This window comes from Camelus ferus, chromosome 13 (assembly GCF_009834535.1).
Source record: "Camelus ferus isolate YT-003-E chromosome 13, BCGSAC_Cfer_1.0, whole genome shotgun sequence".
Lineage (NCBI taxonomy): Eukaryota > Metazoa > Chordata > Mammalia > Artiodactyla > Camelidae > Camelus > Camelus ferus.
In genome coordinates, this window is record NC_045708.1 from 64,893,127 (window position 1) to 64,915,235 (window position 22,109).

The window sequence follows — 22,109 nt, forward strand, 5'->3', positions numbered from 1 at the left end:
AACATCTTTCAATGGCAAAGCTGCTTGTCACCTGTGAGTCCTTCCAGGGAACAGGATGTAGCTCCCCACCCTTGTTCCCAGATACTGGCAAAGGTAAACGCAAGATAAATGACCCTTTCAAAATAAAATATTTAAAAGTACACAAAATTTGAGACTAAGCTATGGTTACTGTTCCTCATAGTGGAGACAAGTGCAATAGTGAGACTATTTTGGGTCAAGGGGTTAAATTCCTGTAATAAACGGCCTCTGATAACTTGGGAAACTGTGTGTCTATGTATTCATATATATAGGAGTAAGGAAAGGCGCCTCCATAACCGACACTTCTCCACAGAGAGAGCACTCAAAGGGAGATGCACAGCAATGGGGTCTTCTAAGAGTTCTGTTTTCATCTTGGTCCTTCACCTTCTGGCAGGCGCCCTGAGCGAGTCGCTCATTCAGCTGAATAACAATGGCTATGAAGGCATTGTCATTGCCATCGACCCTAATGTGCCAGAGGATGAAACACTCATTCAACAAATAAAGGTAAGTCCAAAATGGTAATGACCCGTGCTTTTTTGTTTTTAATTAAGCATAATATGTGAAAAAGCAAACATGAGATTCCTAACTCCAGCTGCATGATACTGGCAAGTTATTTTTATATCTGTGCCTTCATTTCTTCAGCTATAAAATGGAAATAATAACACTTGACCATTATGATTCTTCCGAGGGATGAGATAATAAATGCAATGCACATGACTCAGACTTTGATACATTGTTGGCGCTTAATAAATGATGCCCACGTTTACTGGCTGTGGATGATTTCATCGAAAATTATTTAGTCCTAGACTAAGGCCGAGCCAGCTACATTTAGCAGATACTGTGAGACGCACAGAAGATAATTTCTTTGCCTGATTTTACCATTGGCTCATGTCAGATTCTCCTTTTAGTTTCCTAATTGTAACCCTCCTCTGTGATCCTAATGTAGGAGTTCAGGATACAGATCTCTGACTCAGGAACAAGACAGACCCCTCCAGTGGGAGGAAGCTCTGCATTTTGCCAACCCCAGTGCCAGGGGTCCTCTCAGGCTCACTTGCTGTTCTTCTGCAGGGGAAGGAAGAACTAGGGAGGAGAGGCTTCCTGTCCTGCTGTAAAATGGAGGGACTAGACAGCTTGTGTACAACTGCAAACAGCTAGAATAAGACGGAACGAGCTTCTAAAAAACCAGCCTGGAATGTGGCTGGAGCCCACCCAGAGGCAGGATTGCATAATGAGTTAGAGTACTGGTCTGTAACACTGGGATAGTAGTAAGTACCTTCCTCACAGGACTTTGTGAGGATTGAAAATGCATGCATATAAAGGAACCTGGGCGAAGGGTGTGTGGGAACTCTGTACAATTTCTGCATATCATCTATAAGTCTAAAATTATCTCAGACACTAAAAAAAAAAAAACTTTAAAAATGCATGCAGAGTGCTGGGTACACAGGAAGAGCTCAGTAAATGGCAGGCATGGTCCTCAGTCTCCAGTCCCCCTTCTCATCCCAGATGGAAAGGGCTCATCCTTCCTGTCCAAGCCAAAGGGACTGAGACTTACTTCTCAGTGTGATCTCAGAAGTTAGTAGTGCAAGGGTCCCAAGGGCAGCTTTGAAAGATTCCTTGCTGTGAAGAGAAGCGAACCCAGAGAGATGGAGCTTGGAGAGAGAACCATCTCCACCACCAAGAGGAGTCTGGGGCTGGACAAGTGTAGCAGTTGGGGGTGTGGGCGGGGAGTCCATCTGTTTAACCAGAAGACCGTCAGATATTACTGCCATTGGTGAAAGAGAAGTTCATACCTTTGAAACCTCTCAACAGTCAGAAGACTTGGGGAAACTTTGATAGCCTCTAAACTTAGAGATGGCATCAGCAAAAAAATGAAGCAGCCACTTGGAGCAACAGGCAAGGAAAGCATGGGAGGAAATGCGGCCACCATGTTTCTGTCCCTGGCTGGACACGGGGGCTCAGGAACATGCTGGAGGGAGCACGTAGGTGCCTTATCTCTAATGGCAACGGTGATTTATGTTTATACGGTGCTTTAGAGCAAAAGCAAGAGGACTTCCACCTCACTGTCTTTCAGGAGGGGGTGCTTCCTTCTGAGAAACATACTTTTCACTACAATTATTAAGTTGGCTTTCTGCTATGAGTCCTAAGTGAGCGGGCTATGAGAGCAGTCGTTTGCATATTTCCTTCTCTGTCGCAGGAACACTGAAGGGCAACAGTGTGCTCAGAGTCCCCGACTGAGTAGTTAATACAATGAGTTCCTCCCTATTTGATGTTCCACACTTGCAGTCGAGGGCACTCACTGTGGGCTGTGCCACTTTCCTGGCCGTTCCTCCCTCTGCTTTCTCGGGGAGACTCTTCCCGGTGCCCCTGTGTAGGTGGAAGCCTTCAAGTCAGCTCTTAATTACTCGCTTCAGCAGGGCGGCCCCCACTGTCTCCCCACCTCCAGCACCGCAGATGGCGGCGCTGCGCTGGTTCCACCCACTGCACCTGCTCGGCAGGCAGTGTCGCAGGAGCGGTGGGAGCTCCCCTCACTAGACGAGGGAGTGAGAGTCGGGGAGGAGCGCGCGCTCTCTGTCTGTCTGTCTCTCTCTTTCTCACACACACATATGAAAGAAAGATACACAACGGGAGTAGTTTGGGGTCTTCTCAATTCATGGGAGCCCAGGGACTGCCTGTCTCTGCTCTCCTGGACAGTTTGCCCCTCACTGTAACCACTTCATTCATTCATTTGTTCATTAATCCCACAAATACTTCCAGAGCATTTACATTATGTCAGCTAGCAGGAATCCAGTGCACATCCCACCATCCCTGTCCTTAAGGAATTACCACCCATCCTATAACCTTCATCCTTGACATTCTTCAGATCTCAGAAGTGTAAGTGTCTACCTGGGTGTGAGGTCACTTTCTCAGAAACTGAAACGTCAAAGCAAAGATTCCTACTAATGTTTCTATTAAAACACAGAAGATATTTTATGCTGTTTATTCTTCTTCCTAGGAGACACTGAAAATTTACATTTCACAAGTCAAATTGTAATCTAATACTCTCACATAGGAAGTTTTACACCTACTTTACAGCTTTTGGTGAGACTGACTCAGTATTTGTATTGTTTTAAATGATACAATGTTAAATTCTCTTAGTGATTGTCAAAACTTCAGCTTCTTTTTTGGAAGAAGAAAGTGCAAATCATTTTGAGAACTTTTTTAAAACTAGCAAGGCAACTATATTTATCACCATTTGAAATGATGGAAACTGAGGCTCAGAGAATCAAACAAATTCCTCAAGTTTACCCCATTAGGAAGAGGCAGAGCAGGATTCACCCTTGCGTCAATACGCAAGTGCTATTTTGCCCCGTAGAGTGAGGAACTGTTTCTGCTCCTAAGACGATCCCTCCAGCAATGATCCCCTTTCTCTCCTGCATTATCAGGTTTTTTGTTTTTCCATTAACATCTACATATGTTATAATAGTTTCCATTTAAAAATCAAACGAAGCTCCCTTGCCCTCATTACTGCTTCATTTCTTGATTCCCCTTTAATCTGCAGTAAAACTCCTCGACCTGCCGTCTGATTTCACTGTCTCTGCTTGCTCGCCTCCTGCTCTCTTCAGTTCACTCACATGGAGCTGTCATCTCCGTTCCACTGCAATAGCTCACTCCAGGTGCCAAATCCTTCGCTCAGTTCTCAGTCCTCCTCTTACTTGATTGCTCAGCAGCATGTGACTCTGATGACCACTCTCTGCTTCCTGAAACGCTCTCACCCCATGCCTTCTCATTTCCTTCCTGCGCACCAGCTGCCCCCTCTGAGTCTCCTCTGCCGGCTCTTCCTTTTCCCACTTCTAAATGCTGGGGGCCCCTGGAGCTCAGTCTTCAGTCCTCTTCTTTCCTCTGTCCACACTCATTTTTATGTTTTTCAGTGGTTTTCAGCCCTCATAGACCCAATTTCCCTTCTATAATAAATACCGTGTAATACCCTTTCTGCAATCTTGTCATGATGCATCTCAGGGGATCTGCAGAGGCGTTTAGAATTTAACACTACAGCTCTTTCATTTCAAAGACCTAGAGTTAGGTATAATTTGAAAAGAAATTATGTAATTATGCCATTTTCTTCTACCTAACACTTCGTGCTATACTGGAAACAAATACTATCCTAATATTTAGATGGCCCCCCAATTATCACAGGAGTCAGCAGGTGTTAAAGTCATACTCATTTTGAGTTTCTCCCCTACCACTACTTCATGTGAAACGAACTCTCAATTTCTCCTTTAAAGGTTTATTGATTCTCAAAGGAGCAAATGAAATGAAACTAGCAGCTCATCCTTGATAAGCACTTGTGCGAGTAAACATGGTTCCAAGTGCTTTCTTGACTTCACATGATCGTCACAACAACTTTACAGCCTGGTCACTGTAGTAGTTTCCATTTTATATGTGGGGAAACCGAGGCTCAGGAAGGCTCAAGGAAATTTCCTGGTGCTCCACCATAAGTGGTAGAGCCAGGATTGGTGTCTGCTGCTGGAGTCTTCGTTGTCAACCATTACACTGTGACACAGAGCGTATGGTAAAACCTTAGAAAAGGTTAGCCATTATTATTAACAAAATAATCTCTTCTTCCCATTTTAATAAGTAACTAGTTTTTGGAAATGTTCAGATACAAATGCAAGTTTGTACTTTCATCTATGTTCTGTCGTAAGTGTGCTTGCTATGTTTTCTTTTTTTCCAGGATATGGTGACCCAGGCGTCTCCATATCTGTTTGAAGCTACAGAAAAAAGGTTCTATTTCAAAAGTGTTGCCATTTTGATTCCTGAAAACTGGAAGACAAAACCTGAATATGTGAAACCCAAACTTGAGACCTACAAAAACGTGAGAATATCAAGTTCTTTTTTCAAATTCAGTTTTCTTTAGTGATTCAGAATTTTTTTTTTTTTAAATCTAGGGGGAGGGTACAGATCAGTGGTAAAGTGTGTGCTTAGCAAGCACAAGGTCCTGGGTTCAACCCCCAGTACCTCCATTAAAAAAATAAACGTAATCACCTGCCCCCTTAAAAAAAAAAAAGGTTAGCAGAATATTTTCATCTAAATATTCTAGAGTCTAATAAAATTGATTCAAAATGCTGTAGTGTGAATGAGGTCACTTCATTTGCTGAAATTTTGTAATGAAAGAAATGTTTTCTTAAATTTCAGGCTGATATTCTGGTTGCTGAACCTAATTCTCCAGGTAACGATGGACCCTATACTGAGCAGTGGGGAAACTGTGGAGAAAAGGGTGAAAGAATTTATTTCACTCCTGACTTTGTAGCAGGAAAAAAGTTGCCTCAGTATGGACCACAAGGTATGGGTAGAGATGAGCTATTCTGCTATATTTCTCATAGTTGAATAAATTTTATGTTCCAAGTAAGTCAACAATAGCATTATCTTTCTGAGTAAGCACATATAAACCAAATAAACTACTACAGCGCTTTTTTCCACGTAAAATAGATTCAGAATAGTGCATTTCTCAGTTAGAAATTTATTTTCTTCATATTTTGCATATATGTGTAATTTTTTTAATTTTGAGAATTAGTGTCAGATAATAAGTGTAAAATAGTCTAGTATGTAGTGTTAGGTTTCTATGGCTCTGTGGGGAGACCCCTGAACAGATCGACCCTCCCTGCCTGCAATTCAGATAGTATCCACCAGATGGCAGAGATGCACAATGTTTTCGGACGTTCATGTGCTTTCAAATTATAAACAGATTTTTAAAATGAAGATTCTGGTTCAGTAGGTGTGGGTTGGGACTCAGAATTTTTTAACAGGCTCCCAGGTGATGCTGATACTGCCCAACCATGGACCACACTTTGAGTACCAGACAGAATATCCTTTGTTGTTCAGCTCTCAGAAAGATGACTAAAGAAAAAGTCAAAATTTCCTTCACAAAAATATCATTTATCATTCCCATATGAAACAAATAGAGCAATCTTTGGAGGAAATATTAAAAGAAGCAAGCAATGGAGTATATATAATATGTACTATCCAAGTATAATCAAGTGTGATTAGCATTAACTAATTAGATTAACTAATAATATTAGTACTAGGTTTCTTTACTCGCTTGAAAAGATTAGAACCAGATTGATTTTCTTGATTTAAATAGGCAAGGCAGAGAAAACAAACAAGCAAACAAAAGAGCACAGGCGCCTATCCCACCCCAAATACCCTAGAGAACTTACAGACCTTATCAGAAAGACTCTTTGTTGCTATTTTAACAACACCTTTATAAGAGGAACAGAAAATTTCCAACGTATGGCTCAAAAAACCTGTGTTGAATTGCTTTACCTAACTATGCCATCCCACCCCTGAGCCCACTCTGGCCATCAAGGTCACCGTATATAACATCATTCCTTTATACTCTCTCCTTCCTGTGTGATGACTCCACGCCTGACCCTCACCATCTTTCCTTATCTTCAAAAGGCCATCAGCTGTTCCCTAGCACCTGGAACGGTCTAAAGCCTTAATGTGAGGATATAGGGCTTACTTAAGATGCACCTCCTTTCTCAACTCTCCAAATTCAGCCTACCTAGGGATTTACAGCCCAGAAAAACTGAGCTGTACATTAGTCACAAAGATTCATCCAAATTTAGCAAATACTCACTGAGCACCTATTAAGTTCTAGACAGTACGTGCCAAGGCATGACAATGAATTAGTCACGATACTCGTCCTTGTGAAGACAAGTGTCTGCAGAGAGAGACGGGCACATAAAGAGCAATGACAGTAGAACATGATAAATGCCATCATGGCATATAGTAAGAGTGAAAAGGAGGGGTACCTGGACCAGCCTGGGGATGTCTGAGAAGACGTCTAGGTGGGTATAAGCTTAATTTTGAAAGAAGAGTAGGAGTCACCCAGTCAAGATACGCAGACAGTATCCCAAGCAGAGGAAAGTTACGTAAAAATGAGCAGAGACGAGCAAGAGCATGGTGTGGCTCTAGAAAGTAAAAGGAGCTCAGGAATTCACTGTCACTATAGAGTTTTAGAGGTGGGTGGAGAACAGCAGGAAATACGGCTGCAGAGAGGAGGAGGGCCTGAGTCATCAGGGACTTTGTATGCATACTGAGCACCACAGGGGAGCCATTGAAGACTGGAGACATGGAGGCCAATGGGTGACTTGCAGCAATTCCGGATTAAGTGGCAATGAGACTGGAAAGATGAGGTCAAAGCAAAAAGGCAGATGTGGAGTAGGCAGGCCTTGAGGTTTGTCCATATATGAGCCACTAGGAAGAAGGACCTACTGAGGGTGCCTCCCCAGCTGCCCTGTGCATGCCTCTGGCTCTCACAGCAGCCTTCACCGACCTCCGTCATTACACTTGCACTGCCAAGGATTTTAATTATCTAAAATGCTGTGTGTCATCTGCTAGACCAGGAGCTAGGTGAGGACAGGGCAGTTGTGTTTTCTTTGTATGAATAGCTGCCCGGCACTCCCTAGGAGCCTAATTAACACTTCCTAACCCAAAATAAGTAGTTGTACTTTGCAGAAACGTGCAATTGTCATATTAGATTGTTCTTTCTAAGGAAATCACACTCTTAATTTAAAAACATAGCAAAGCATAATAACGTTCAGAAGAACTTTTTTCTCCTTTTAAGAGGCTAATTTTGCCATTTTTATTGCTAATCAGGTGTTTAAAATATTTTTTCACAGGAAGGACATTTGTCCACGAATGGGCTCATCTGCGCTGGGGAGTATTTAACGAGTACAACACTGACCAGAAGTTCTACTTATCCAATAGGAGAATCAAACCAGTCATGTGTGTATATTTTGATTAACTCTTCCCAAACTATTTTAAATTGCAACCAATTTTGTCTTGACTACTTTAAAATATCAATCTTGTGTCTCATTTTCTAGCTCTCATTCTCTTAGTACCTTCTTTTTCAAATTCCCCAAAAACTGCCACTTTTGTTCACTTTACAAGTGCTTCCATTAGTTGAATTCTCTACTCTGCAGTTAGTGTGTGTACGGCTAGAAGAAATCCACAGGTGCTATGTTCAGCGTCTCCATCCTCCTGTATCATAATCAGTGACGTGAGCAGAGCTTTAGTGCCTGGAAGGTAGAACGCCGTCTCTGTGGACTATGTCAGTATGAATGGGCCCGGGAGAGGCGGGAACTTAGCTGAAAGACAGCCGGAATATTGAAACAAGACAGAAAACTCCTCCCAATTTGAATAAAACCCTGAGTGGTGTCAGTAGAAAGCAAATTGAACACATAGAAAGTACCTTGGCTGCCATGATTTTATGGGTAAGCTCCTGCAACCAAAAGTTTCAGTGAATATATACCACTTTAGTACAAACATAAAAGGTAGGGAAATTCCCAATTTATTTTAAAGAGCTAGCATAATTCAGGTACTAAAACCTGACAGGTGGCATGAGAAAGAATCCTGTAGATACAGCTTTCTAAAATGATTTTAAATAAAAGCATAGTAAATTACACCTGGCAGAGTTAAGGGATTAACGAACACACTGAGGCCAAGAAGGATGCCTTCCAGGAATCTGAAAGTGCGGTGACACTGGGTAAGTAATAACACGGCGTACCAAGTAAAGAAGGAAGATCAGTGATTATTCCAATAGGTCCTCGAAAGGACTTTGATAACCTTGAACATTTGTGCCTGAACTAAAAACCACAACCTCTTTGTAGAGACTAGAAGCTGGCACGACGCCCCTCTTCACTTTTGCCTCCAGTTCTGCTCCCCTGATGGCCGTTTAAGGAGCCGCGCTCAGCTTCCGTTTGTGACTGTCTTTACTCGGCAGTTTCCAAGGGAGGCTGCCCTGGGCTCGGAGCTCAGCCTTGGCTTCCCACTTCTCCCGCGGGAGCATCACTGCTCTCCCCCTTCCCAGTTCTGGGTTACGTTCAAACTCCTATTTCTTGATCCAGTTTCATTTCTCATTTGACAATCTATCTTAAAGGAAGCGACAGAACGAGCTCCATCAACAAGCTAGAAGACGCTCAGATTTGGGGGTCTGCTAATTCACTCCGGGAATCAGTCATGTAGGCAGCTTTTGGCTACAGAGTCAAAATTTTATGTGAAATTTTATTTATTCATGGAAATGTTATTTTTAGTACTGACAAATGGGAAGGGGGGACCAAATTAAGTAAATTAGGCTAAAGTCATATTATAGTACCAAAACATGAAATTATTAAGACCGTTTTGAAAGAATATTATTTTGAAAGAATATTATGAATCATAACAATACATTAAAAATTTAAATGTACTAAAATACTAAGTTTTCTTTAAAGCAGGAAGCAAAGCTGTATGCAGAATATTATGCTGATATACAGAGAAGGAAACGTTTCAGTATGTTAATAGTAGTTTATCTCTGACTGATGGTGGGACATGATTTTTTTCTTTTCTTCTTTATACTTTTTTGCTATTTCCCAAATTTTCTATAGTGTTCGTATATTATTCATATATTAAAAAAATAAGATGTGGGTAAAAAGCATTCCATTTATAATAGCAACAGAACTCTTAAGCATATAAAGAAAAATCTAAAATACCTATCAACATATAAGAAGTGTGCAAAAATTATATGACATAAACTAATTAGATCAAAACAACAAACAGCAATGTCAGCAAGACTTCTGAGGGAAACCAGAGGGCTCCTGATTTTCCAGGAAAGAGGGGACTAAATTAGAAAGTGCTTTAGGACTTTGATTCTTCTTAATTCTTAACAGCAACCGTAAGCCAGCCTCAGCTTTTCTGCTACACAGAAACACTCTGATATCGTTTTGGAAAGCGCTCAGATACTTTCTGGCAAATGGAAATTAATGAGAATTTAGTAAGTTTTCTATTTAGGAGGATATATTGGTTTCTTGAATTATGAAAGGAGATTATAGACAAGGCCATCTGTAGAACGTGACCACAGAGTTCAACCCTTCAAAACTATCGTGTCACCTAGACATCTAACCTTAATATATTTTCAGATGCTCGGCAGGTATTACTGGTCAAACCGCACGACCGTTGTGTCAGGGAGGCAGCTGTGTCGCCAAACCATGCAAACGTGACAGAGTAACAGGACTGTACGAAAAGGGCTGTGAGTTCATACCTGGTAGGGACCAGACGGAGAAGGCTTCCATAATGTTTTCACAAAGTATTGGTTCTGTAAGTACCCTGTTTGCTCTTATTTTCCTTTTTTTCTTGACATATGAATTTAAAGAGGTTTTTAATCCCAGATTCTACAAGACAGGGTCTAATGTTAGGAAATTATCAGTGAGCAGCTGAGTCTCTGTGGGACAAGGTGGAAATACAAAATCGGAGATAAAGTCGTATCTTCCCCAGGTCCCATTCTTAGGTCCATTTTTGCTTCTGCATCATCTCCCTCCCACTAGCTTTTAGTTTAAGGGCTCAGAATTACTTTAAATGTCCTTAAAGACAGACAAGCACAAAAATCAGTTAAGTAAGAAATTTACCCGGGGGTCAGGCGCTTCCCTTTATTGGTTAATATGGACATGATCAGTAGCCTTTTATTTAACTTTCGGAGATCTGTCTTCAGCCTGCATATTTGCTTTCGGTTGTTAAGTAACATCTTCTATCTTTTTAAGAGTATTGGTGCCCTTAGGAAGTTTGTACCTAGTTTTAATAGCTTTAAAATACAGATCTTCCTCCACTTATGAAACATAGTAAGTTGAAAACACTGTAAGTTGAAAATGCAGTTAATATACCTAACCTACCTAACATCATAGCTTAGCCTAGCCAGCCTTGAGTGTGTTCAGAACACCTACATTAGTCTACAGTTGGGCAGAATCATTTAACGTAAAAATCTGTAGTATAATAAAATGTTGCATATCTCATGTAATTTATTGACTACTGTTCTGAAGTAAAATACAGAATGGTTGTATGGGTATAGAATGGCTGTGAGTGTATAGGTTGGTACCTGCATGGTCATGTGTCTGACTAGGATCTGTGGCTCACTGCCCAGCATCACCAGGCAGTATCCTACCACATATCGTTGGCCCAGGAAAAGATCAAAATTCAAAATTCCAGGTGTGGTTTCTATTGAATGTGTATTGCTTTTGCACCATCATAAATTCAAAAAATCATAAGTTGAACCATTATAAGTCAGGGACCATTTGCAGTACTCAATGATTATTTTAATGACAGACTGGCCATAAAATAGACTTGACAAATTATCTTTCTTTACCAATGCCAAGCATACACATCAGCAAATTTGCACAAACTAAGATAAGTGCATCAGTTAACTGACTTCAGTGAGGAGTGCCTCTTATCTTCCAGTCTCTTACATAAAATTATGTTTCCCTTTTGGAATAGAGAACGAAATAACTTGCAAGAGTCTGTTTGTAACAATGCAGCGTAAGCTTTAAAAATGCAATGCGCATGGTTCGCCAGGGCTGCCCTTCAGTCCGGCTTCACAGTTATTTCCAGACTTACTCAGAAGCTTCCCAGACGGGGGCCTGGATAGTTTTACATTAATCATAGTTAAATTTGATGCACAGTCAAGTTTGGGAAACTCTGCTTGGGGTTTACATGGAAGTTTTTCAGGTTCCCTTGCTATAAGTAGCCATAATGATAATATGGAAACACTACCAAAACAATCTGAAAAAATGCAAATAAAGAGAGAAACAGGTGTTTTACAGCTACTGATTACTCTTTAAATTCCTAGAATCCCAGATATTTAATCTTTTTAATTGAATGGTAATACTGTAAAGTCACCGAGAGGAGGAGCTAGGCTATACCTTCTTTGTTCCCCCAAATGCCAGGGATAGAAAACTTCAGAAAGGGGTAGACACTATCATTGGCTGTATTAGTATTGTCACTATTGCATATTTTCACATATAATTCTTGCACAACTATTGCCATTTTTTAGATTAAAAAACTGACATGCAGATCGGTTAAGATTACTAAAAAACAACAAACTTATATTCAGCTTTATTTATGTGTCAGGCATAGGGCTAAATTTTGAGGAAGGAATATTTAATGAGACACATTTAATGTGTCACAGACGGATCCACATCCCAAGAAGCGCACTGCAGGGTTAAAGGGGCCTCATTGAAGTTTCTGGGGGGGTCCTGCAAGCCCGGAGGGTTGAGTGGGAATTCTTCTGCGGAAGGATATGAAATGAGAAAACATTTTGAAAACATGAAGGTAAAGTTCACAACGCAGAAGACAGAGGAGGAGGAGCTCCTTGACCAAGTGGGAATCCTGAGCAAAGACACAGAGATAATAAAACTGTCTGGCAAGTCTGAGCACTTACAGGCTTCAGTGGGGGAAATTAGAGACTTGGAGCGCATAGCCAGGGCGAGGATGGAGAGCGAAGGGTAAGTCCCAGCCGTGGAGATTGCTGTTTGCTGTGCGGGGTAGTCCAGACTGCAGTGTGTGAGCAACAGTGAGCCACAGAATGATTAGAAGTACAGGAGTAAGAAGGAGTGAGATGGAAAAGTCAGACAGCAGACTGCAGCAGTCTGAGGGAAGGACCACGAGGGCTTGAATGGTGGAGGTTCCTTTGGAGAAGGAGAAAAGATGCTGAGCTGGAGAGAGTGAAATGTATTGGTCTCGGTTATTTCGTAGAGGGAAGAAGGTAGGAAAACTCAGTTTCCTACTTATTCCTGACTGAATTGACAGTGGTGACATCAAGTTAGGAAACACCTGATGATGGGGAGGAGCAGAGCTGGAGGAAAGGTGGTGAGTTCAGCAATGAGCACGTGAAGTTTGAGGAGCCTGTGGGACCTCCCCGTGGATTCTGGAGAGAGCTGGGATGTTGGCTGTTGAAAGTTGGAATGCAGGGTGTTGGTGAGTGGGAAGTAAGGAAATGAGCAGCAAGTGAAAGGATGGAGAGAGAAGACGGTACCAGGAGAGAAATTTTGAGAAGCAAGTGGCTTGCAGATCATGGTGATTACTTGAAACAGCAAATTTGAGAACCAGGAAGGAAGCCAAGAGCAGGTAAATAGATTGCTGAGGAGCACGAGGGGTCCAATGAGGTCGAAGACACGTTTGAGATAGAAACTCTGAATTATGACTGATTTTCCCTAGCAGTGCTCTGAAATGACTGTGTTGAGATTGAGCCAAGGTTATGGGTTAACAGAGCAGACTGGGGAGGAGGACAGGGAATTAAAATATTTTAAATGTCAATTTAGATGTGTTTTATTAATTAAAATTAAATGTAAATTATTAAAGGATTTTAACAAGTAGTTCATTGTTCTTTCTACCATTTTATTGACAATTTCAGGTGGTTGAATTCTGTACCAAAAAAAACCACAACAAAGAAGCCCCAAACCAGCAAAACCAAAAATGCAATCTCCGAAGCACGTGGGAAGTGATCCAAGGTTCTGAGGACTTTAAGAAAACCGCTCCTATGACAGCAGAGCCACCCAAGCCCACCTTCTCACTGCTGCAGATCGGACAAAGAGTCGTGTGTTTAGTCCTCGATAAGTCTGGAAGCATGGTGGTACGTTCCGTGAGTCCTGGTCCTCTGGATGCGGGTCTCATATTTGTACACAGTACGATCTGGACCACAACTTGGAACTGGCTGAAAATAAACACCACCCCAAGGGTCAGAACAGTTAGAACAACAACACTTCCAGAAATACCCACCTTGGTTTTATGCAGCAGAAACTCAGCATCAGGTGTCTCATTTGCCAAATTACATTAGCTTTCAATCTGTGAGCAGATCTGATGAATTACATGGCATTAACATTTTTGTATGTTTCCCTGACAACATGTAGGTCTATGGAGCTATTACAGGGCGTTGAACTAATGACTGAACTGAAGTCAAATCTAGCTTATCTTTTAGGGCTATTTATACAAAAGCCCTAAAATCCTGTCCGAAGGTTCTACAAAATATAAAGGAGGGGTTTTCCTCTGTAGAAGGATATATCTTGAGTCAGCTTGTTGTCATTTACTCTACGTTGTGGCCGTCACTTCCAGATTCCCTCTAGCCTGTTCTGTTGTGAGTCTGCCCATCTAAACCCAGCCTGACTGCTTTTCTTCTGCTCCTCCATTCAGGCAGATGACCGCCTTAACCGACTCAATCAAGCAGGCAAACTTTTCCTTCTGCAGACGGTTGAACAAGGGTCCTGGGTTGGGATGGTGACATTTGACAGAGCTGCCTATGTGAAAAGTCAACTCATACAGATAAACAGTGGCACTGAAAGAGACATGCTGACCAGAAGCTTACCCATGGTGGCCTCAGGAGGAACGTCCATCTGCTCCGGGCTTCGATCAGCATTTACTGTGAGACACGTTCCCCTACCATAGTTTGCCAGTGTTTATAATCTATGTCTCCTATGTCCGCTTTCCAGTGTTTTCATACAGTCTAGTGTCTATTTGAATTAGGCAACCAAGGGCAGAGCGATGGTTCCAATGATGCAACGACACCGGCCCCTGAAGCTTTTGTTAACAAGTTCATTCAAGCTTTTGTGTTTTTCTGCACCTATGCATTCATGCTTTTCTGCATGCATTTGAAACACGCATGGTGTGCCTGCTACATGCGGGGGCACTGTGTTGTGCATTAAGACACCACACCTGCTGCTGTGGAGCCCATACTCTTATGTGGGGGAGAATCATTAACTACATCATCACACAAGTGAGTGTATAAACATGAACTGTAATGAGCGCTGTGAAGAAGGGCACACAGGGATGTTAAGAGGATATCTTCTGTGAGGAAAAAAAGGAGCTCTGAGTTATGGTAAAGTTTTGAGGCAGCCTAACGCCCCAAAATTCTGAGTATATAGGACTTCCTTTTGGGCAAGCAAATGGTTTGCTTATTGAAATAGGAGGCCTTAGGAACTGTAATTATAATTGTATTGCAGGTGTATCCAAAGACCCCACCTGACCAGCCAGTCACATCACCCCTCTGCTTAGATGTCAATGTCCCCCCATTTTCAAAAAAATCAAGTAAAATTTTCTCTGTCTAATATTTAAGTTATTTCTACAATATAGCCTCTGCCTAACCTTTTCAGGCTTAAGTACCTGGCACTCTCTTCCAAGTATTTAGTGTTTAAGCAAATTGGATCACCTGTCCTTTGCCAGCCCAGCTCCCCACTTAACTTCTCTTCTTTCCTTTGTACAAATCACACTCCTTGAGATAACCATCGCAGACACTACCTACTTCTTGACATCCTTCCTTGTCTTTTTAACTGTGTAGAATTTTTCTTTCTGAATCCTATGAACTTTTTTTCTTTTTTTAATGTCTCTTATGATTTTTGGTTCTTCTGTCTTATTTTCTATCATATTCTTTGCTCAAACAAAACTTCTTCAGAGATAGGACTTATCTTTTGACCTCCCAGGCTGCTGGTACGATATCTTTTATACAGGAGGTTCTCAGCCAATAAAATTGAATTGAGTTATTCGATCACAATTGATGCTTAATTGCTCCAAATATCGAAGAGAATATTCTATATTTATTTAGAGGCTATTTAGGGCCATAAAATAAAGAATAAGAGGCCGAAAGAAGCTAGCTGGTCTAAGGTCTTGGCCCGGTCTGCCCTCCTGCCTGCTGTGGAGCACAACATGTCATTGGGGGCTGTTCCTGATTCCCAAGCAGAAGCAGGAACATTTAGTTTCCAGCTCACATTGTTTCATGTTGACAGCGGACTCAGCCGTTCCCTCACATGCAGCCTGTCCCTCTGGCCCTTTTATTCTGCTTTGAAAGTCAGTTCCCTGTAAGTGGTTTCTATGGCATACACAGTCAGCTGCAAAACCCCTCTCCAGACGCCTGTGTACGTCTACGTTCTCTTGCCTCTGTCACTCACCCAAGCTTTGATTAAAGAAGCAAATAAGGGAGGGAAACTGACAATGAAATCACTAACGGGGCATACTAAACTTCTGCCATGCAAAGCCTGAGGGGAAGTGACTAATGCCAGGTGGCCTGGTGGTGAAGAAAGAACTTCTGGTTCTACGTTTCCCACTCAAACGGGTGAGAGAGACAGCTGGGGTTTACATGGTCCTCCTGCCTTGTAGAGTCTGGGTGTGGGAGCAGGAAGAGCTTGTGTGTGACTTCAGGGTGATGAGATAAAGGGCCATGGATCCTGTGCTGTCTCAAGTCCCCTGGCCCCTGGTGCAGGACCCTGGTCAGTCTGGCAGTGGGTCTGCTGAGCTGGGGCCACTTTGCTTGTTTTCTTAGCTTGATCATGGACCACTGGTCTCCCCAGCTGTCTCAGCCCCACTCTGGTCTCATTGTTGGAGCAGAGTTGTGAGCATCCCCACACCCTACGTCCAGCCCTCGGCCTCCATGGCAAGATGAACTGTCCTCTTGCCCACCGACTCTCAAGTCAGCTGCCTTCTACTTCCCCTCTGGGGTATGTGGGAACTTCTGCCTGTTTTCCACAGCACGTAGCAGTGGTGGGGAAGGGGACAAGGGAATCCAAACTGAGCCCGTTCTCTGGCCTCCCAGGCCCTGCAGCTTGGTCAGACTGAGGCCACAGCCACCCTGGACAGGCTCCTGGGCTCTAGGCTTCTTCCCACGGCAGCAGTCCCAGCTCTGCTCTCTTGCCTCGGAGTGGGCCAGAGGCACCTCTGTGCCCAGCTTTCCTTCCAACCTACTGATGAGGGCCTGCTCTTTCTGAGAGTCTAGTCCAGAGAGGGGGGTTACTTAGGTTTGATTGCCTGTTTCCCCTACTTCTGGGTCCCTCTTTCCACCCTCTTCAGGGGAGCGTGAGTTCTTGCCTTCCTCTTCTTAAATGGATAGCACTAGTCTTTCATCTAATTTTTCCTCTATCACAATCTTACCCAACATTGGGAGAAGCAGTAGTCTCACTATACCATGTAAAAAATTGTAATCTGTGTCAATCAGGAATAGTTAAGACAGAGACGTCGTAGGACAACTAGGAACTGGGGATTTAGATGAGCAAAATGCTTTGCTTTAAGCAGAGGGGATATTACAAATTTTAATAATTCATGTGACCTGAGTACTGGCCAATCAGAACCAATAAACAGCTGGTATGGTCAGACTGGTGAACATCACACAGGCTAAAATCTGCCCTGAGTCTAATATCCCCCAGTATTACCCTCATTACATGAGGGTGGTTTCTGAAGGCATCTGGGAACCTCTGAAAGCTGGACAAGGAGAGATCACAGGAAGGAAACTAGAAGAACCTTCTCTTCTGCTTCTCCAGTGCTGGGCGTCCCTGGAACTGCCCTGCATCTGACCTTATAGAGCCTTCTCTGCAGCAGGATAACAGAGAGAAAGGACCACTGTCAAGCTTGATGAATGTTGCAGATTTAAAATTGTACCATTTCAAGAGAGAGAGACAGAGATCTGACCATTCCCAGACACTTCTGTTCATTCCCCCCCGGAATTTCTCTTCTCATTGCCTTTTTTTTAAATATTTTTTTTTATTGAGTTATAGTCATTTTCCAATGTTGTGTCAAATTCCAGTGTAGAGCACAATTTTTCAGTTATACATGAGCATATATATATTCATTGTCACATTATTTTCTCTGTGAGCTACCATAAGATCTTGTATATATTTCCCTGTGCTATACAGTGTTAACTTGTTTATATAGTCTACAGTTTGAAATCCCCATCTGTCCCTTTCCACCCCCGGCCCCCTTGGCAACCACAAATTTGTATTCTATGTCTATGAGTCTGTTTCTGTTTTCTATTTATTTATTTATTTATTTATTTATTTTTTAGATTCCGCATATGAGCAATCTCATATGGTATTTTTCTTTCTCTTTCTGGCTTACTTCACTTAGAATGACATTCTCCAGGAGTATCCATGTTGATGCAAATGGCATTATGTTGTCATTTATATGGCTGAATAGTATTCCATTGTATAAATATACCACTTCTTCTTTATCCAGTCATCTGTTGATGGTCATTTAGGCTGTTTCCATGTCTTGGCTATTGTAAATGGTGCTGCTATGAACATTGGGGTGCAGGTGTCATTTTGAAGTAGGGTTCCTTCTGGATATATGCCCAGGAGCGGGATTCCTGGGTCATACAGTAAGTCTATTCCTAGTCGTTTGAGGAATCTCCATACTGTTTTCCACAGTTGCTGCACCAAACTGCATTCCCACCAACAGTGTAGGAGGGTTCCCCTTTCTCCACAGCCTCTCCAGCATTTGTCATTTGTGGACTTTTGAATGATGGCCATTCTGACTGGTGTGAGGTGATACCTCATCACAGTTTTGATTTGCATTTCTCTGATAATTAGTGGTATTGAGCATTTTTTCATGTGCATATTGATCATTTGTATTTCTTCCTTGGAGAATTGCTTGTTTAGTTCTTTTGCCCTTTTTTGGATTGGGTTTTTTTTTTCTTATTAAATCGTATGAGCTGCTTATATATTCTGTAGATCAAGCCTTTGTCGGTTTCATCAGCAAAAATGTTCTCCCATTCCGTAGGTTGTCATTTTGTTTTACTTATGGTTTCCTTTGCTGTGCAGAAGCTTGTAAGTTTCATTAGGTCCCATTTGTTTATTCTTGCTTTTATTTCTATTGCTTGAGTAGACTGTTCTAGGAGAACATTTTTGAGATGTATGTCAGATAATGTTTTGCCTATATTTTCTTCTAGGAAGTTTATTGTATCTTGTCTTATGTTTAAGTCTTTGATCCATTTTGAGTTTTTTTTGTGTGTGTGTGTGTGTGTGTATGGTGTAAGGGAGTGTTCTAGCTTCATTGCTTTACATGCTGCTGTCCAGTTTTCCCAACACCATTTGCTGAAGAGACTGTCTTTATTCCATTGTATATTCTTGCCTCCTTTGTCGAAGATTAGTTGACCAAAAGTTTGTGGGTTCATTTCTGGGCTCTCTGTTCTGTTCCATTGGTCTATATGTCTGTTTTTGTACCAATACCATGCTGTCTTGATGACTGTAGCTCTATAGTATTGTCTGAAGCCTGGGAGAGTTATTTCTCCAGCCTCTTTCTTTCTCTTCAGTAATGCTTTGGAAATTCTAGCTCTTTTGTTGTTCCCTATAAATTTTATTATGATTTGTTCTAGTTCTGTGAAATATGTCGTGGGTAATTTGATAGGGATTGCATCAAATCTGTAGATTGCCTTGGGCAGTGTGACCATTTTAACAATATGATTCTTCCAATCCAAGAGCATGGGATATCATTCCATTTTTTTAAAGTCTTCTTTAATTTCCTTAATCAGTGTTTTATAGTTTTCTGTGTATAATTCTTTCACCTCATTGGTTAGATTTACTCCTAGGTATTTTATTACTTTGGGTGCTATTTTAAAGGGGATTGTTTCTTTACTTTCTTTTTCTGTTGGTTCATCATTAGTGTAAAGAAATGCAACTGATTTTTGAATGTTAATCTTGTAACCTGCTACCTTGCTGAACTCTTTGATTATTTCTAGTAGTTTTTGTGTGGACCTTTTAGGGTTTTCTATATATAGTAACATGTCGTTGGCATATAGTGACACTTTGATCTCTTCTTTTCCAGTTTGGATCCCTTTTATTTCTCTCTCTTGCCTGATTGCTGTGGCTAGTACTTCCAAGACTATGTTGAATGGGAGTGGTGATAGTGGGCATCCTTGTCTTGTCCCAGATTTTATTGGGAAGCTTTTGAGTTTTTCACTGTTGAGTACTATACTGGCTGTAGATTTGTCATATATAGCTTTTATAATGTTGAGATGTGTTCCCTCTATACCCACTTTGGTGAGAGTTTTTATCATAAATGGTTGTTGAATTTCATCAAGTGCTTTTTCTGCATCTTTTGAGATGATCATCTGGTTTCTGTCCTTTCTCTTGTTGATGTGATGTATTGCATTGATTGATTTGCATATGTTGAACCCCCCTTGTGTCCCTGGGATGAAGCCCTCTTGACCATGATGTATAATCTTTTTTATGTGTTGTTGGATTCTATTTGCTAGTATTTTGGTGAGGATTTTTGCATATATGTTCATCAGTGATATTGGCCTATAATTTTCTTTTTTGGTAGTGTCTTTGCCTGGTTTTGGTATCAGGGTGATGGTGGCTTCATAGAATGAGTTGGGGAGTATTCCCTCCTTTTCAGTCTTCTGGAAGAGTTTGAGAAGGACTGGTATGAGTTATTTTTTGTGTGTTTGGTAGAATTCCCCAGTGAAGCCATCTGGTCCTGGATTTTTATTTGTAGGGAGGTTTTTTTAATTGCTAATTCAGTTTCATTTCTAGTGATCATTGCCTTTAAATGAAGTTTTTCCAAACACACTGGCCACCCTGAGTCTGATAACTTATGCTTAAATTATGTCCTTAGGTGATTAAGAAGAAATACCCAACAGACGGATCTGAAATCGTGTTACTGACCGATGGGGAGGACAACACTATAAGCACATGCCTTAATGATGTGAAACGAAGTGGAGCCATCATCCACACAGTCGCCCTAGGACCCTCTGCAGCGAAGGAACTAGAGGAGCTGTCTAAAATGACAGGTGAAGGGTGCTCTGCTGAGTCCACTGTGTTTTCTCTTCCACTGGACTGTGAGATCCGGTGCACTGGGCAGTAGGGGAAGGATGGGTCAGGGACAGATGGGAGAGCAAACTTATTGACCAGCTAGCTGCCCTTGTCCCTAAATGACCTTTAGAACTGACTGCACACATTTATTTTAAAGCCTTGGTTCTAGGATTAAAGCCATCTGGAGAAGATGGCACCAGCACCAGAGAGAACATAAGACTCTTCCCAGACACTTTATAAGGACTGGAAAGAATCTAGGAGGTTAGCCAGCAACCACTCACCTTCAGTTGGCAGCTCCCGGGAGACCCAGGAGAGACAGAGGACAAGCCACTAACTATATAATACCATGATACGAGTGCTCTATTTGCGACAGAGGGTACAATGAGGCACCAAGAAGGGAGCCCAGACTTTATCAGGGGAAGGAGGTGTCTAGGAAGATGATATCTGAATTGGGACTTGAACAAGAAGTAGCAGGGAAGGGCAAAGGGCCTGCTGAATCAAACAGAAGGGCACTCCGAAGATGCAGAGTACAATGCAGTTTCTTTGTAAAACTACTGTGCTTCTATTTTCTACATACAGACAGGGTGGTTAAAATGGGTCCTATATGAATCTGGCTGCTTCAGCAGAGTAGGTTTTTATGAAAAAACTTTTTTTCACTTAGGGCCAGCATGATGGGTGTCAATTATTATGCTGTGTTACCTTCTGAGCCAGCTGAAATGACAGGACTGTTTGCCCCTAACACTTCCTGGTTTAGGCTGGTTTCCAAGAAGCAGAGCTTGAGACAGGGGTTTGGGTGCACATGATTCATAGAGGGAGAGCTCTGAGGAGAAAGGGACAGTGGGGAGCAGGATGGGGCAAGGGAAGGAGCTAAGCACAGATGTGAACTTAGAGGCTAGCTGAAGCCTCATCCCACAGCGGGCTCTTCATTCGGTTGGATCACATGCTTGGTCCAATCTTGAAAAAGGGCTAACCTTTTGTACCATGGCGTCCATCAGTCAATGGCTATGGACTGTCAGGGCAGGACAGAGGTGAGGGGCCATGTAATTTCTCTAGCTAGGGTGGCCCCATTTGGTAAGGCAGTTCTCTGGAAAAGAAGGCAGCTCCATGCCATTAGTCACTAACGCCTACAGCAGCTGGGGAGAGATGCACCAGCCCAGACAAAGAGATCTGGGTGAGGCCCCAACGGGATGACCAAAACACTCTCCTTAGACTTTGGATGACATTAACAATTTAAAAGTGCTTTCACGTCAACTATCTTAGTTACACCTGCTCTAAACAGCCCGAGACTGCATGGCCTGGTATATAATCTCATGTTTACTACAGATGATACTTTCCTATATCTGTCCCTAGTCAGCTGTTATTTCCTGCTGTTATAACATCTTTTCTGATTTGGGAGAAAACTTGAAAGTCAAACTCGCTAAGATTTTGTCTAAAATAAGAATAAATCAGTAGGCTCAGAGTCAGGCTTGATGGAGTCTCTCATGTGGAAGTACAGGACCCTTACTGCATGAGGTTTCAGTTACCAGTTTCGGTCTGTCAGAGGTTCATGGCTGCCTTCCAGAGAGCTGAAGTGGTCCAATAACTAAGATGATGCTAAAGCTACTATTTAGTGGGATTAAAAATTTAGTATCAGCTTCTGAGCTAATCTGGACTCTTATTTGCCGTTGATCTGTTAATACTTTAATAACACAATAGGACATTCATGTTTGTGTATTCTGCTATGTTTACAATAGCTAAAATGTT

At 42.0% G+C, this 22,109-nt stretch overlaps 1 protein-coding gene across 1 annotated transcript in view; it reads left to right on the forward strand.

Annotated features, from left to right (window-relative positions):
* The first annotated feature begins 318 nt into the window (after positions 1-318).
* CLCA1 (chloride channel accessory 1) overlaps positions 319-22,109 on the forward strand; it is a 30,102-nt gene continuing 8,311 nt past the window's right edge. Inside the window, exons 1-8 of the mRNA XM_006190157.3 lie at positions 319-522; positions 4,730-4,870; positions 5,191-5,338; positions 7,680-7,785; positions 9,954-10,131; positions 13,214-13,432; positions 13,990-14,217; positions 20,170-20,344. Of these exons, the coding sequence (XP_006190219.1) occupies positions 361-522; positions 4,730-4,870; positions 5,191-5,338; positions 7,680-7,785; positions 9,954-10,131; positions 13,214-13,432; positions 13,990-14,217; positions 20,170-20,344 (1,357 nt within the window). The 5' untranslated portion in view covers positions 319-360. The remainder of the gene's footprint in view (positions 523-4,729; positions 4,871-5,190; positions 5,339-7,679; positions 7,786-9,953; positions 10,132-13,213; positions 13,433-13,989; positions 14,218-20,169; positions 20,345-22,109) is intronic.